The sequence below is a fragment of the Branchiostoma belcheri genome, unplaced genomic scaffold, assembly GCF_001625305.1.
Source record: "Branchiostoma belcheri isolate BF01 breed outbred unplaced genomic scaffold, Haploidv18h27 scaffold111, whole genome shotgun sequence".
In the NCBI taxonomy this organism is placed as follows: Eukaryota; Metazoa; Chordata; class Leptocardii; order Amphioxiformes; family Branchiostomatidae; genus Branchiostoma; species Branchiostoma belcheri.
In genome coordinates this window covers 698,869-711,797 of record NW_017802503.1, presented here as the reverse complement: position 1 = coordinate 711,797, position 12,929 = coordinate 698,869, and the positions used below count along the sequence as shown (strand labels likewise).

Sequence of the window (12,929 nt, the reverse complement as noted above, 5' to 3'; positions counted from 1 at the left end):
CCCCCCCCCAACACGGCCAAATTTCGCCTGAACATTGCGAAAATTGCTAAACCTTTCAACTGCATACAACCAGGAATATACTTCACCCTTGGGCCCACCGCTAATGGCTATTCTGAAGTTTCAAAGCATATAGTTTTATATCACTACATTCTGTACTCAGTGTTATTGTCAATGTCTGTTTGCAATTAGCCCTCGTTCATGAACGTGCAATAAAGAACTCTATTAAACTCTACATACTGTAAATGATCTACACAACACAAGTGACGAAAATGCTATCTCATTCTCATTACATGGATGTCTAACATACATCACGATGATCTATCAGATTCTATGTAAAACTAAAAGTCAATTGACCCCCCCCCCCTCGTATTGAAAAATTTCCTGCCCAATTTTCTGAGAGATGGTTTTCATCCTTGAATCCTCAGTGCCGTATGAATAGATACCAGTAATGGCATAGATAACAGTTGGGCAGATTTATATCAAAATCATCATCATATCAAAATATAGCCTAGAATATAGCCTTGTTTGGCTTTTGGTACGCTTTTTAATAAGGCCGCTGCCCTGTTTGGCAGGGTAAGCGAGTATGGGAGTAAACGAAGACTAAACAGGATGGTCCCAGGCTAAGATTTATCCTCCTGAAACAGCGATCTGCTAGGGTCACAGTCAGGCCACCTCCTGTTACTCTCCAAGCAGAGGTTTGGGTTTGGGGTTATTTTTGGCGTTTTTTAGGCTTTTTTATTGGGTTTTCCTTTTTTCACTGGAATTTTTTAACCCAACCCCCAAAAAAATTCCAGTGCAAAAAGAAACCCCAATAAAAAAGCCTAAAAACACGCCATTTGGAAATAACCCAAAACTCAAACCTCTGCTTGGAGAATAAGCGAGCGAAGACTAAAACCTGAAAGGCCCTGAAACGGCGATCTGCTAGGGTCACAGTCAGGCCACACTGTACGGACGTACCCGTGGCCTTGTCGCTGGCATTGGCACACCGTGTCAGCCAACTAGCCATGTGGAACGTGTCCAGGACTAAATACTGACACAGACTCAAGTAAATCATGAGTCAAGTTCAGGGCAAACTCACCGAGTTGAAAAGGTGACCTAAATCAAGGGACCACCAAGCGGTAACGACCAAATAAGATTAAACTAAGTCGGAAAATCCCTCCATTTTCGACTTGGAGCACAGCGAGAATAATTTCTTGACGAGATTGTTTCCAGATATGTTTGGCCCCCGTTTAGGACCACGTTTCGGGTGTCAGAGTCAAGTTTAACTAGCTTTGCCGTGCCCCCAGTCGGTAAGGCCAGGAGCAAGGTCAATGTCGGAGCGTGGGCACATTCCTGAGTATTCCCGGTTGAAATCCTAGCCGAGGTCTGCGTTTGTAAACTGTGCACGGAGGAATGCTCAACGGCATTGGATTTAAATTCTTCTAGACCTTCTTTATTAGCATCAAAATATGAGGGTACGGTAATGAAAGAAAACGCGATCTAGAAACGTTGCTTATTTCCTTCTTTCATCAGTGAAGGTTGATTACTATTAGGTTCTGGCGCTGTAAAAGTGTATCAAAGGGTTGGGAACGAAGGTTGGGACAACTGCATAGCTTCTGGACTGGATTCCAGCAATAAAATGCTTCACATTTGTTTCAAATGAGCCGTCCCGTCCCCCCAAGCCGACCTTTTGGACGTCCTAAAGTGTAAATTACCGGGAGGAGACGAAATATTAGCCTCTACCAGGCTTCGGGTGGCGGCTGGAAAGAGTAGAAATCGGCCAAATACAGTGTGGCAAACTGTACTTTCTAGCGGACCAACTCCCCTGGCATGTTATCTCTCTCAGTCTCTGTTTGGCCGATATTTGAAGGACCACAGGAAGAATAGCTGCAGTGTTTGTAAGCTAAATGTGGATCCCAATAAAGCCAACGTCAAAGTCATTTCTACTCTTTCCAACCGCCTCCCGAAGCCTGGTAGAGGCTAACTAAATATCGTATTACGCGCGAGGCCGGGTTCGTTTTCGGTCGTTCCCACAACAACAGAAGACTTGTCACCACAGGGTGTAATCATGGACTACAACAACACACAAGGTCGGGAGGACCAGCAGGGGACGACACGGGAGGACCAGCGGGAGACAACACGTTCTGCCCGTGGGTGGGACAGGGGTGGCTTTGCCACATGACACGGCGGAGGATGGGTGGCGAGTCGTCAATGGCAACATGAAAAATATGTAATATAAAAAGACAGTATCAAATTGGCCAGAGAGCGTAGCGACAAAAAAATGGGCCATAGATTCAAAGAAGGTAACAACCCCCCCCCCCATCAACCTCTGCTTGGAGAGTAATAGAATAGTATAAGGAGACGTATTTGATCGAAATTAAACGTGTACTTCTCGAGCCATTTCTTTCTTGAATAGTGCAGCTGACAGCGTAAGTTCTTGTTGTTGCCCCTGTTACAAGCTCGCCCATCTTGTCTGTGTGAATGAAGTGTGTAAATACAAACACAGCCCGTCTTCTTCTATCTGCAGCGATTTTAATCGTTGCGGCAGGACCTACCGCGTCTAGAAAACTCCCTTGCGTGTCTTTACAGACTTCTCCCACAGGCTTCCAGAAGTGCTAGTAGCCTCTACCAGGCTTCGGGAGGCGGCTGGAAAGAGTAGAAATCGGTCAAATAGAGAGATAACATGCCAGGGGAGTTGGTCCGCTAGAGAGTATACATTGTCGCAAACTGTACTCTCTACCGGACCAACTCCCCTGGCATGTTATCTCTCTATTTGGCCGATTTCTGCTCTTCACAGCCACCTCCCGAAGCCTGGTAGAGGCTACTAAGTGCTGGCCCAGTTTTCACACGGGGAAAAAGAAACGACACTGTTGTTTCCAATCACCGTGAGACAAGTCTGGGCGGAGACCGATCATCATTCACAAGCACCCGATACTTCACGTGTAAAAGCTAACTGCATCTGTACAAACACACTACACACCGCTAGTAACACACAGCTAGCCTCCACCAGGCCTTTCTACGGGAATACGGATCGTAGCAAGAAAAAGAGAGTAGAATTGGCCAAGGGAGTCCGGCCGCGGGGAGGTAGTTTCTTTCCCTCCGACCTACAAGGCGGCCGAACTCCCCCGGCAAATATTCTCCTATACATGTATGATGTATAGCCAGCGTAGTTAGTCTGGTAGAGACTAACACATTAGTCTGGTAGAGACTAACACACAGCCAGTTACAAAGTCATTGGTACTCTCCAAGCAAAGGTTTGGGTTTGGGCATATTTTTGGCGTCAGTTTAGGCTTTTTTTTAAATCAGGGTTTCTTTTTGCACTGGAATTTTTTTCACCCAACACAACAACAAAAAATTCCAGTGCAAAAAGGAAACCCCGATAAAAAAAGCCTAAAAACACGCCAAAAATTAGACAAACCTCTGCTTGGAGAGCATTGGGAGTGTAGGATGATTAGCGACAACATCAGAATAGCACACCGTCAGCTAATTTTATAGTGATTATCGATTGGAGCACGGCGATATCCGGAAAAACCGGCTGGCGCTAGCCTCTATCAGGCACCGCGGATCGCTGGAAAAATAGTAGAAATTGGCCGAAATTAAAGGGATAGAAGATCCAATTTGCGACCCACGGATTGGATCTTCTATGGCCCGGGATCTTCTCTGGTATACTATCACTTTGTTTCGGCCAATTTCTACTATTTTTCCAGCGATCCGCGGTGCCTGGTAGAGGCTAGGCTGACGGGTCTGGAGACGAGGACGACATTTGTAGGCCAGCATGGGTCCGCGTTAAATCCTGCTAATTCAATCCAGCCGGTCCGGCGCAGCGGCAGTTAATCAAGATACAGATAATGAAGACTGTTAACGTAGATAATCTGCCGGTAATTGTGTAATAGATTTGGATCAGAACAATACACTGCTGTGTACAAGGTATCAATCAAGGTGATTATGGGACAATGGACTAGAGAAACCTATTAAAACCTTTTCTGTGCTAAACACGCGTCTTTTGTTGGAGATACCGCTACAGAGTGAGACAGTGTCCTCTTTGAGTCACATCCAATTAAATACCATCATTAGACACTGAGAAGTTGTCTAGGCATATTCAATTAAAAGAAACCCTTTTTCTTCTCAGTCAGAATTAACCAATCATGCAGCAAACCGGCGGCATGGACACGCATGTGTACCAGAATGTTAGCCTCTACCAGGCACCGCGGATCGCTGGAAAAATAGTAGAAATTGGCCGAAATAAAGGGATAGTAAATTGGGTCGCAAATTGGATCTTCACTCTGGTCGGATCTTCTCTGATATACTATCCCTTTATTTCGTCCAATTTCTACTATTTTTCCAGCGATCCGCGGTGCCTGGTAGAGGCTACAAGAATGTATGAACAGCAGCTTGGGCACAAAATTGCTGCTTTGGCAAACGCCTCTGAACCCCTACCGATAATATCCATGGAGATTTGAGGTACTTTCTGTAGCAGCGTGAGGTTTGGTAATGTTGTAACTTGAGTACCAGTCAAAGCTGGGCGCAGCGGTGAGTGAGAAAAGTGGGGTCTGGTGCACGGGGAAACACAAATCCTATCGAGTACGGGCAAGGTGCGGTTTGGCAAAGTAATGAGTTTTGCAGACAATGCTGGGTGTGCATGTACAATAGTACGTGTGGATACAAAATATCAAAATGCATGGACGTGCGCTGCTTGATTTAACGTTTATGTCCCGGCGCCAATATTCGATTATAGCCGTGAACGTCAATCTCCAAGCAGAGGTTTGGGTTTAAGGAATTTGGCGAGTTTTTAGGCTTACTTATCGGGGTTTCTTCTTTGCACTGAAATAAAAGAGGGTCTGCATTTTCGCCCTAGATGACGAATTACGTCTCAGAGCTGATTACAACTTTACGCTTTGCGGCTAACGTACTATTACGAATTAGGTTGATTTTTGGTGAGGCTGCCTACGGATTACGAAGACTAAAAAGGCCCCATAAAAAAGCAAAAAAAAAAACACACTCCAAAACTAAGCCAAAACCCACACCTCTGCTTTGAGAGTATTACGTGTTCACAGGGGCACGGACAAGGCCGGGGCCCGCGGTCCGGCGGAGTTCGGGGATGAGTCAGGGTTCCGTGTAATCAACAACACGTACAGCCATGCCCATGGCAGCCAGAAACGCTGACGGGTGACCTCGTCTAAACTGTAACATTTGTGCCGTCCAAAGGCTGTTTTTCATTTTTGACGGGCCCCCAGATGCTCTGAGAGTGCACCCTCCTTAATTCTTTCAACGTACATCTATCAAGCTCTACTAGATCAATGATAAATTATGTAGAGTAGAGTAGAGTAGAGTAGAGTAGAGTAGAGTAGAGTAGAGTAGAGTAGAGTAGAGTAGAGTAGAGAAGAGTAGAGTAGAGTAGGTAGAGTAGGTAGAGTAGAGTAGAGTAGAGTAGAGTAGAGTAGAGTAGAGTAGAGTAGAGTAGAGTAGAGTAGAGTAGGTAGAGTAGGTAGAGTAGAGTAGAGTAGAGTAGAGTAGAGTAGAGTAGAGTAGAGTAGAGTAGAGTAGAGTAGAGTAGAGTAGAGTAGAGTAGAGTAGAGTAGAGTAGAGTAGAGTAGCGTAGCCTTTACGGTCAGGTAGGACTGCATCTGTCCAGTTGAAGGTGCCTAGAAATTTGTTTCCTTGTACTGTACGTGATAGTTATTAACTTATGATATCCGTATACGTAACCACGGTACACGTAACCAATAGTGTTTTCTGCAGATATCCGCAAAGCATATTGGACGTCAGCCAGCCTAATGCGATTACTACACACTCCAGAATACTCAGAAGTCCCTGCTAAAAAGCGTTACAGCATCTGTCTCTGCATATATACACATGTGCATAAGTATATATATATTATATATGATAGATTTGTAAACAGTGACGGCGTCCTGGTAATTTTTTGTGTACTTTCGACATTTTCCAGACAGGAATATTTTTGTGACCGGGAAATGCTAAGAAAGGGTTTTGATTTGATGGAAATCTCCCAGGGAGGTATTTGTTTACATGAGCGCGGACGCTAATGTGGTGTTTCTGAAGACAAGCACATGTTTCATAGCCTCGCTCCACCAGGCCTTTCTACGGGTCCTGACATTCAGCAAAAAGGAGAGTAAAATTGGCCAGGGCCTCCGAGGTCAGTCAAAGCCCAAGGCGGCCAAACTCCCTGCGAAATATTCTCTTATAGCCAGCGTAGTTAGTCTGAAAGAGACTACATGTTTCATAGCCTCCACCCAGGCCTTTCTACGGGCCGTGGCATTCGGCAGAAAGGAGAGTAAAATTTGTCCAGGGGAGTCAGTCCGCGGAAGGTTGTTTCTTTCCCTCCGAGGCCAGTCAAACCCCAAGGCGGCAAAACTCCCCTGTCAAAATTATTCTCTTACATATAGCCAGCGTAGCCTATTAAATAGTGACTACACGTTTAATACGGACGTGTGTACTTTTCAGAATGCTTGCAGCATCCCCTAGCCTCTACCAGGCACCGCGGATCGCTGGAAAAATAGTAGAAATAACCCGTGGGTCGCATATTGGATCCCCTCTGGCCGGCTAACTCCCCTGGTATACTACCCCTTTATTTCGGCCAATTTCTACTATTTTTCCAGCGATCCGCGGTGCCTGGTAGAGGCTAGGCATCCCCCACCACCATGTGTGCTCATACAAATTATACAGGCCAGACATCGGTAGCCTCCGTAGCAGGCTTATAGAACTGGGGGTTTGGTGGTCTTCGGCTGTTTTCTGATTAGCTAGCCCAGTTCAAAAAACGGGGGTAATTCAACCAGGCCGGCTATGTTGTCTACTAGTATATGCAATCAGAAAATAACACATAAAAGCTCCCCCAAAGACCCCCCAAAACCCGCCAGTTTTTGGCATGCTGTGGAGGCTAAGAGACATCTAGAAGTAACATCACGTACCTGTTAACAACGGCAGAAGAATTAACAGGAGAGCCGCCTGCTCCAGGGATGATCCCATTGTGAGGAGGTCGTCTGTATTGATATAAAGAACGGAGACTAGAACGTGATGGTAGGTGTGGGGTTGTCAGCGGGCTGCTCCCAGCTGTCGACGGTCACACTTAATTTTCGTCGGCTCCTGAATTTTAATAGCTCCGTTCCTCTTTCTACTCCAAGCCAGCAGGGGAAAGCACACGGCACAAGGGTAGTTGTAGAGCTAGTCTAGGTCCGGATTATCAGTCCCGATGACACTCAGTAACTCTCTCACACACGCGCGCGAGCACCCTGTCCTTATGGATCCGCCTCTCGCCTGTGCATCAGCGCCGCACAGTCAGTACGTACGTGTAGCACGCAGGTCCGCTACCACGCCAAGACGCAACCAACGGTTCAGCTGGACGACTCCACCAAAAATAGCCACCGCCCCAAAATGCATTCCTGTACGTCACTTGCTGTGGCTGGCTCTGATTTCTTACCCTGCCAGGCCTGGTGACGACGCAGCATCCCTCTGACGAAAGCGCCCCTGATTAGTCGGGAGGGAGGTCGGCAGGCGAGAGCCCGCATGTCACTCTGCGGTGGGGTGGGTAACTACGGACCCCGCCCAGGTTCTGAGATGGTACAGCCCGGGTAATGGGCCAAGCCGAGGGAGATCCCGGGCTCCAGCAATCTCCAAGCAGATCCTAGGGTGGCATAAGGCTGTTAGCCTCTACCAGGCTTCGGGAGGCGGCTGGAAAGAGTAGAAATCGGCCAAATAGAGAGAGATAACATCCCAGGGGAGTTGCTCCGCTAGAGAGTACATTTTGCCAACTCCCCTGGACAATTTCTACTCTTTCCAGCCGCCTCCCGAAGCCTGGAAGAGGCTAGGAGGGAGGGCTGGGACTCAAGTTGAATTTAGCGGGCAGACAATTTACTAGTACTCGGTCTTTGAACTTCATCTCCACCATAGGGCGGTGTGTAGGCTGGTTTCACGTTGATGAGAGCCTCAGACATAATCAGTCGCTGATAATGGTGTTCTGTCTGTTGGGACCGACGTAACGTTACGTTAAACATTCGTAAGGCAACTTGCCAGGTTTCGAGAATAGTGCAGCTTTCTCGATTTCTTACAAGTAGTAATTTTGACCATTCAATTTCGTTTTGTTAGAAAATCATAACGTTACAACGTGCGTGTACTGGCAACACATGGCTTCTTGCACGAAGATGTTAGAATCGACATAGCCTTGTCAAAGGGAAGTGACAGTCTGGTACCGAGTACAACTCTGGACCTCACCCAAAATGTCCACAACCCTCCAAGATCGATGCACTAAACAGTATCGAGCAGAGGTGTGGGTTTTGGCTTATTTTTGGCGTGTTTTAATGCTCTTTTTAATCGGTCTTACTTTTTTGCCCTGGAATCTTTTTTATGCCCCCCCCCCAAAAAAAATCCTGTGCAAAAGAGAAGGCAAAAATAAGCCAAAACCCAAAACAGTGTCAAGACAAGACAGAAGGGGTGTTGTGATGACATGAGAGATTACAGTTTCGGTCAAACTTGTCTATTTTTCATATGTTTTGTACATGACTATTCTTAACAATGATCCATGATGTAATTCATTAAGATCAACTTTCACGACTACTAATAGGGATGTCACACTAAAAATAGGGGGCGCCAAGGATTATCAAAATGATTCCATGTTATAGAGTAGATTCTTCCGGTCAGAATGATTCCTTTCGCGTAAAAATTGGACAAAGTTGAGATTTTCTAGAATTCTCAAAGTTTACGATTTTGACTAACTAGGCCAAGTCCTCTTCAAAAGGGATTCGAAAATAAAAGACCTGTTTCTGTCTGAGCTTAACTAAGTCTTCAAGGTTAGAGTCCAGCCTTCAAGGGAGGCCGGGCCATCCGGAAGTTCTGGACTACCCAGGATAAGATAACGGGCGCAAGACAATTTCCAGACGTTCAACGCTTACTTACATCATAGCACAACCTCGGGCCTCTCTTCTACAATCTTGCTGAAGCCATGAAATACCGAAGAAACCGTGAACGTGAACCTGACTGGAAGATATGATACGTTTCAGACGAAAGCAAATCGGCTCTTGAGGGATATTTTGCTGCTGGCAGCTGACTACCAGAGTGACTCATATCTTTAAAGGATGGCTGCACTAATTGACTTTAATTGATGGTTATCGGAAGGTACCAATTCTCTTCGGGATTTCAACTGAGTGTTTAGGACTGATTGTTTGTTTGTTTATCGGTTAGAGAGATTGTCCCCTGTGGTAGGACGGGACTGCACACTGTGTACAGGTGACTAGACTCATCGGGTTGCGTTCAGCATCGCTGATTTGGTTATTTGATAATTCAAATGCAGACTGAATGGGTTTATGAAGGCTACGCCCAAAGCACGGTGGGGAGGATTGCGAGGCGAAAATGATTTTCAAATAAGAAACTTGCTTTGTTGTGTTGTTCCTGTCAATTTATGCAATGGCTGGGTAGGCAATGACGAATCAACGTAAAGTTTTATATTTACAAATGCAGTTTCAGTCTTTATAATAATTTTTTGCTCATCATTTTCCTAAATCCGCCACCCTCTCCGGTACACAAACTGTTTTTTTTTTAGAAACAGGCGGTAAAATAATAATAAACCCAAGTTGAGTCCCATTTCACGCCTTCCACCACTATCTATAGACTATGACCACCCTACAGTGTAAAGACAGAAAGCTAATCAATTGAGTTAAAGATGGAGATTGAATGCAGGGTCTTGAGATGTATTCAATACATGTTCGGACCAGGAAGTCACCAAATCGAAAACCCTTTGTGCTGCTCCCTTCGGTCTGCTGCTGGGAAATGAGATAAATTATTTTTCTGTGGAACATCTATGGCAATCGATGAATCTGCTCCATTCCAAGAATATGATATACTATTGAAAACCCCTTCCGTTGTTATTGATTCACCACGCCGTCATTGTGTGGCTTTTTGTTCACTCTGCTCGATTTTACACTCCCATTTCTTCGGCCATCCAATGCGATTTCAGGGCAGCGAAACTGAAAATATTCTGAATAAGGTAGTCTTCGTGATATTGACACATACTACTTCACATTAGCACATTTGAGTCAGTATTTCATACTTTGGGAATTCAAAACTGTAGAAACTAGCCCAAAGATGAGTCCTTTATTTTCTGGGTGGTAACCTAAAAATCAGCCCAGGGCCCTTCCAGTGACCATTTTCCGTCAGAATTTGGGGTATTTTTGCTCCATGAGGGGCAATATACATTGGGAGAGTGTGGTTATAACTCTGTATGTAGATAAATGACTAGAATATTGGCTTTGAAAAATCGGGTTTTCAAGCCCTAAAAACTGCACTGGATGTCTTCGAATGGAACAAACACTTTTGGGATTCAGATTAATCTATAAAGGTTCCGGGTCGGAGTTTAATTCTGACCAGAGTCTAAGTAAGTGCGCAGTAAATCGCCGGATCTGCGAGGTTGTCACGCTAGGTTTGGCTCCCCATAGCTCGGCGATCGCTGTAGATTTTCAACTAGGTTTTGAATTGATCAAAAAGCCTTGGGATTGTAGTGTTTTTCGGCGCGGTGAAGTTGGACGGCCAGCGAAGCGTTTTTGGTATTAGTCCGCGAGCAAGGGTGATGCGGTTTGTCACCTGATGACCCAAATAGCTGCGTTCTATGTGGAATTTCTAGGGGTTCGCGTCACCGGATTTTGCGAAAAACTTATCGCAACAACCTATATTTTTTTTCTGTTTTTCAGAAACAGAAAGTAGTAAGCTATTTCAGCATATAAGCCGTTAGCCTGGGAAAATTCGTTTTTTCCAAGCAGGTCCGTTGAAAAAACTGCGAAAAAACTACATTTTTCGTATCCAAAATTTACGTTTAACTACAGTTTCTACCCAAATTATGGAGTCGACGGACAATAACCAAAATTGTATCGGAAGCCGGCTGGAAACCTCCGTTGACTGATGTAATGAGATTTCCCGGCGTACATTTTTTGGTGGAGTTATAGCCCTTCGGTCTGAGGGTGTCCGCCGGATCCAAAATCGTGAAAAAAACTCCGGTCCGAGACCTAAAGGTAACGTTTGCAAAGCAAATGCATAATATTTACCTTCGCATATGGTCTGCTCTGTTAATTCTTACTCAAACACATTCATATATATGGTCAGACAGGAGTCTAAATCCCTCCTGATATAAAATTGCAACATGATGTAACCCAACACCAGTTACTATGGTGACAGACGTCTGGTTCAGGTCGTTGACCTTATTGGTTTGGAGAAGAAGAGGAAACAGAGCAAAAACAATATGTTTTCCTTCGGTAAACATAATCACTGATTGCTAGATGCTGTCACAGATGAATTGGATCGGATTGAATTATCCATAATATCATCGGAATACTAGGGAACGAGGTTAGTAGAATTTTCTGTTCCCCATTCGATCCAATTCCTCATCAATCAATCAATCAATCAATCAACCAATCAATCAATCAATCAATCAATCAATCAATCAATCAATCAATCAATCAATCAATCAATCAATCAATCAATCAATCAATCAATCAATCCGTGATAACAATCTTCCGAGAAGATGCATGGCGGCTGCAAACATGTCCCTCCAGGATGTTCTGTTTTAGGCCAAAGCTGTCCAATTCCTCTACTGTAATTTCTCTATTCCTCTACCTGACGCTCGAATTTCGTCTCCGATGTAAATGAATTTTTGTGACATTTTTTTCATTCTGAACCTTACGTAAATCTTTTTTTTTTTCGTTTTCAAATTTAAAACCAACCCCACTTCGACCAAATGTTAAACCACTTATCCTTACGTTACACAGGGGGCTGAAAGTTAAACGATTGTGGTTTTGTATGTTGTATGTTGCCCTAGATACTCGAACGACACATTGCCGCTCTCCAAATACGTCTTACTGGGCTGTAGCCATCACTTCAGCACTGTACAAACAAACGTCTCTATAATACCTCAGCGGTCTGAAACCTGCACGTCTCGGCTGTGAGTTATGTCCCGCACTTGAACTCGGCATCTCTGGCTGCCTGCCGACCGGAATGTGGAGCCGAGACGTGAGTGAAACAAGGCGGGAAGGTTTGACGTCTGGTGTCAGCGCGCCTCATGATGTCTGTGTTTGCTTCTAATAGGCCACACTGATTTAGTATTATGAATGACATCCTCTGAAGATCCCCAAACTAGTGCACGCAGGCGAATAAAAAAATCCAACCAAAACATTTCGCTAAACCACAGGAATATAAAGCCGGTATGGTGGATTTGTGGTGTGTGTAGTACATAGTGACTTTAACGACAAACCCCGGTACAGGCTGGCCTTTTGTGGCATTTACTAGTATTAGTCGACACTGTACTGAGCTCATTGAGTTCCATTGAGCTTCGGCAGCCTGGGTGCTGTCCTCCGTTGATACCACCTCTGGTGAACACCTGTTCCGGCTCCCCACTGTCGCTAGCTACAATATAATGGACTACGTTGGATGGCACCCAGACCAGAGCCTTGGAGGAGGTGATTTTGTCAGAGAACAGGCGAAAATCAATGCGCGCGGATGTCATCCATATAACTCCGCCTGATTGTAAAGCCTAAGCTAACTTTTGATTATTTCTTTTCTATATATAAGTTGTTAAGTTTTATTCTATACCTATCTATTTTACTATGCTACTTATTGTTACCTATTTGCCATGCAATGTACCCTGTACAATTGTCGTACAATAAAGTTCTTCTTCCATAATAATTACTTGGGGTGGCCTTAGCTTATCCCAGAGCACGGACGGTGAACGCTTCAAGTTCAGCAGGCTGACACGGCATGTCATGTCGGCAGATGGAGTAACGTTTGGCCGCCACGTCTCAAGGCGCCACCGCTGGGAAACGCGGCATGCCGAGCGTGTCTGCGCACGGGTAGAAACGTTTAGAACCAATGTTGACATTCCATAGCCTCTACCAGGCACCGCGGATCGCTGGAAAAATAGTAGAAATTGGCCGAAATAAAGGGATAGTATACCAGAGAAG

At 45.1% G+C, this 12,929-nt stretch overlaps 1 protein-coding gene across 2 annotated transcripts in view; it reads right to left on the bottom strand.

Moving 5' to 3' along the window:
* The window catches only part of LOC109487732 (mucin-5AC-like), a 38,164-nt gene extending 30,700 nt beyond the window's left edge, over positions 1–7,464 (bottom strand). The window contains exon 1 of one of the 2 annotated variants that reach the window (XM_019791794.1): positions 6,903–7,464. In XM_019791794.1, coding sequence (XP_019647353.1) covers positions 6,903–6,960 — 58 coding nt within the window. In that variant the 5' untranslated portion in view covers positions 6,961–7,464. The remainder of the gene's footprint in view (positions 1–6,902) is intronic. The other variant, XM_019791802.1, reaches the window with a different exon arrangement.
* Positions 7,465–12,929: the final 5,465 nt, after the last annotated feature.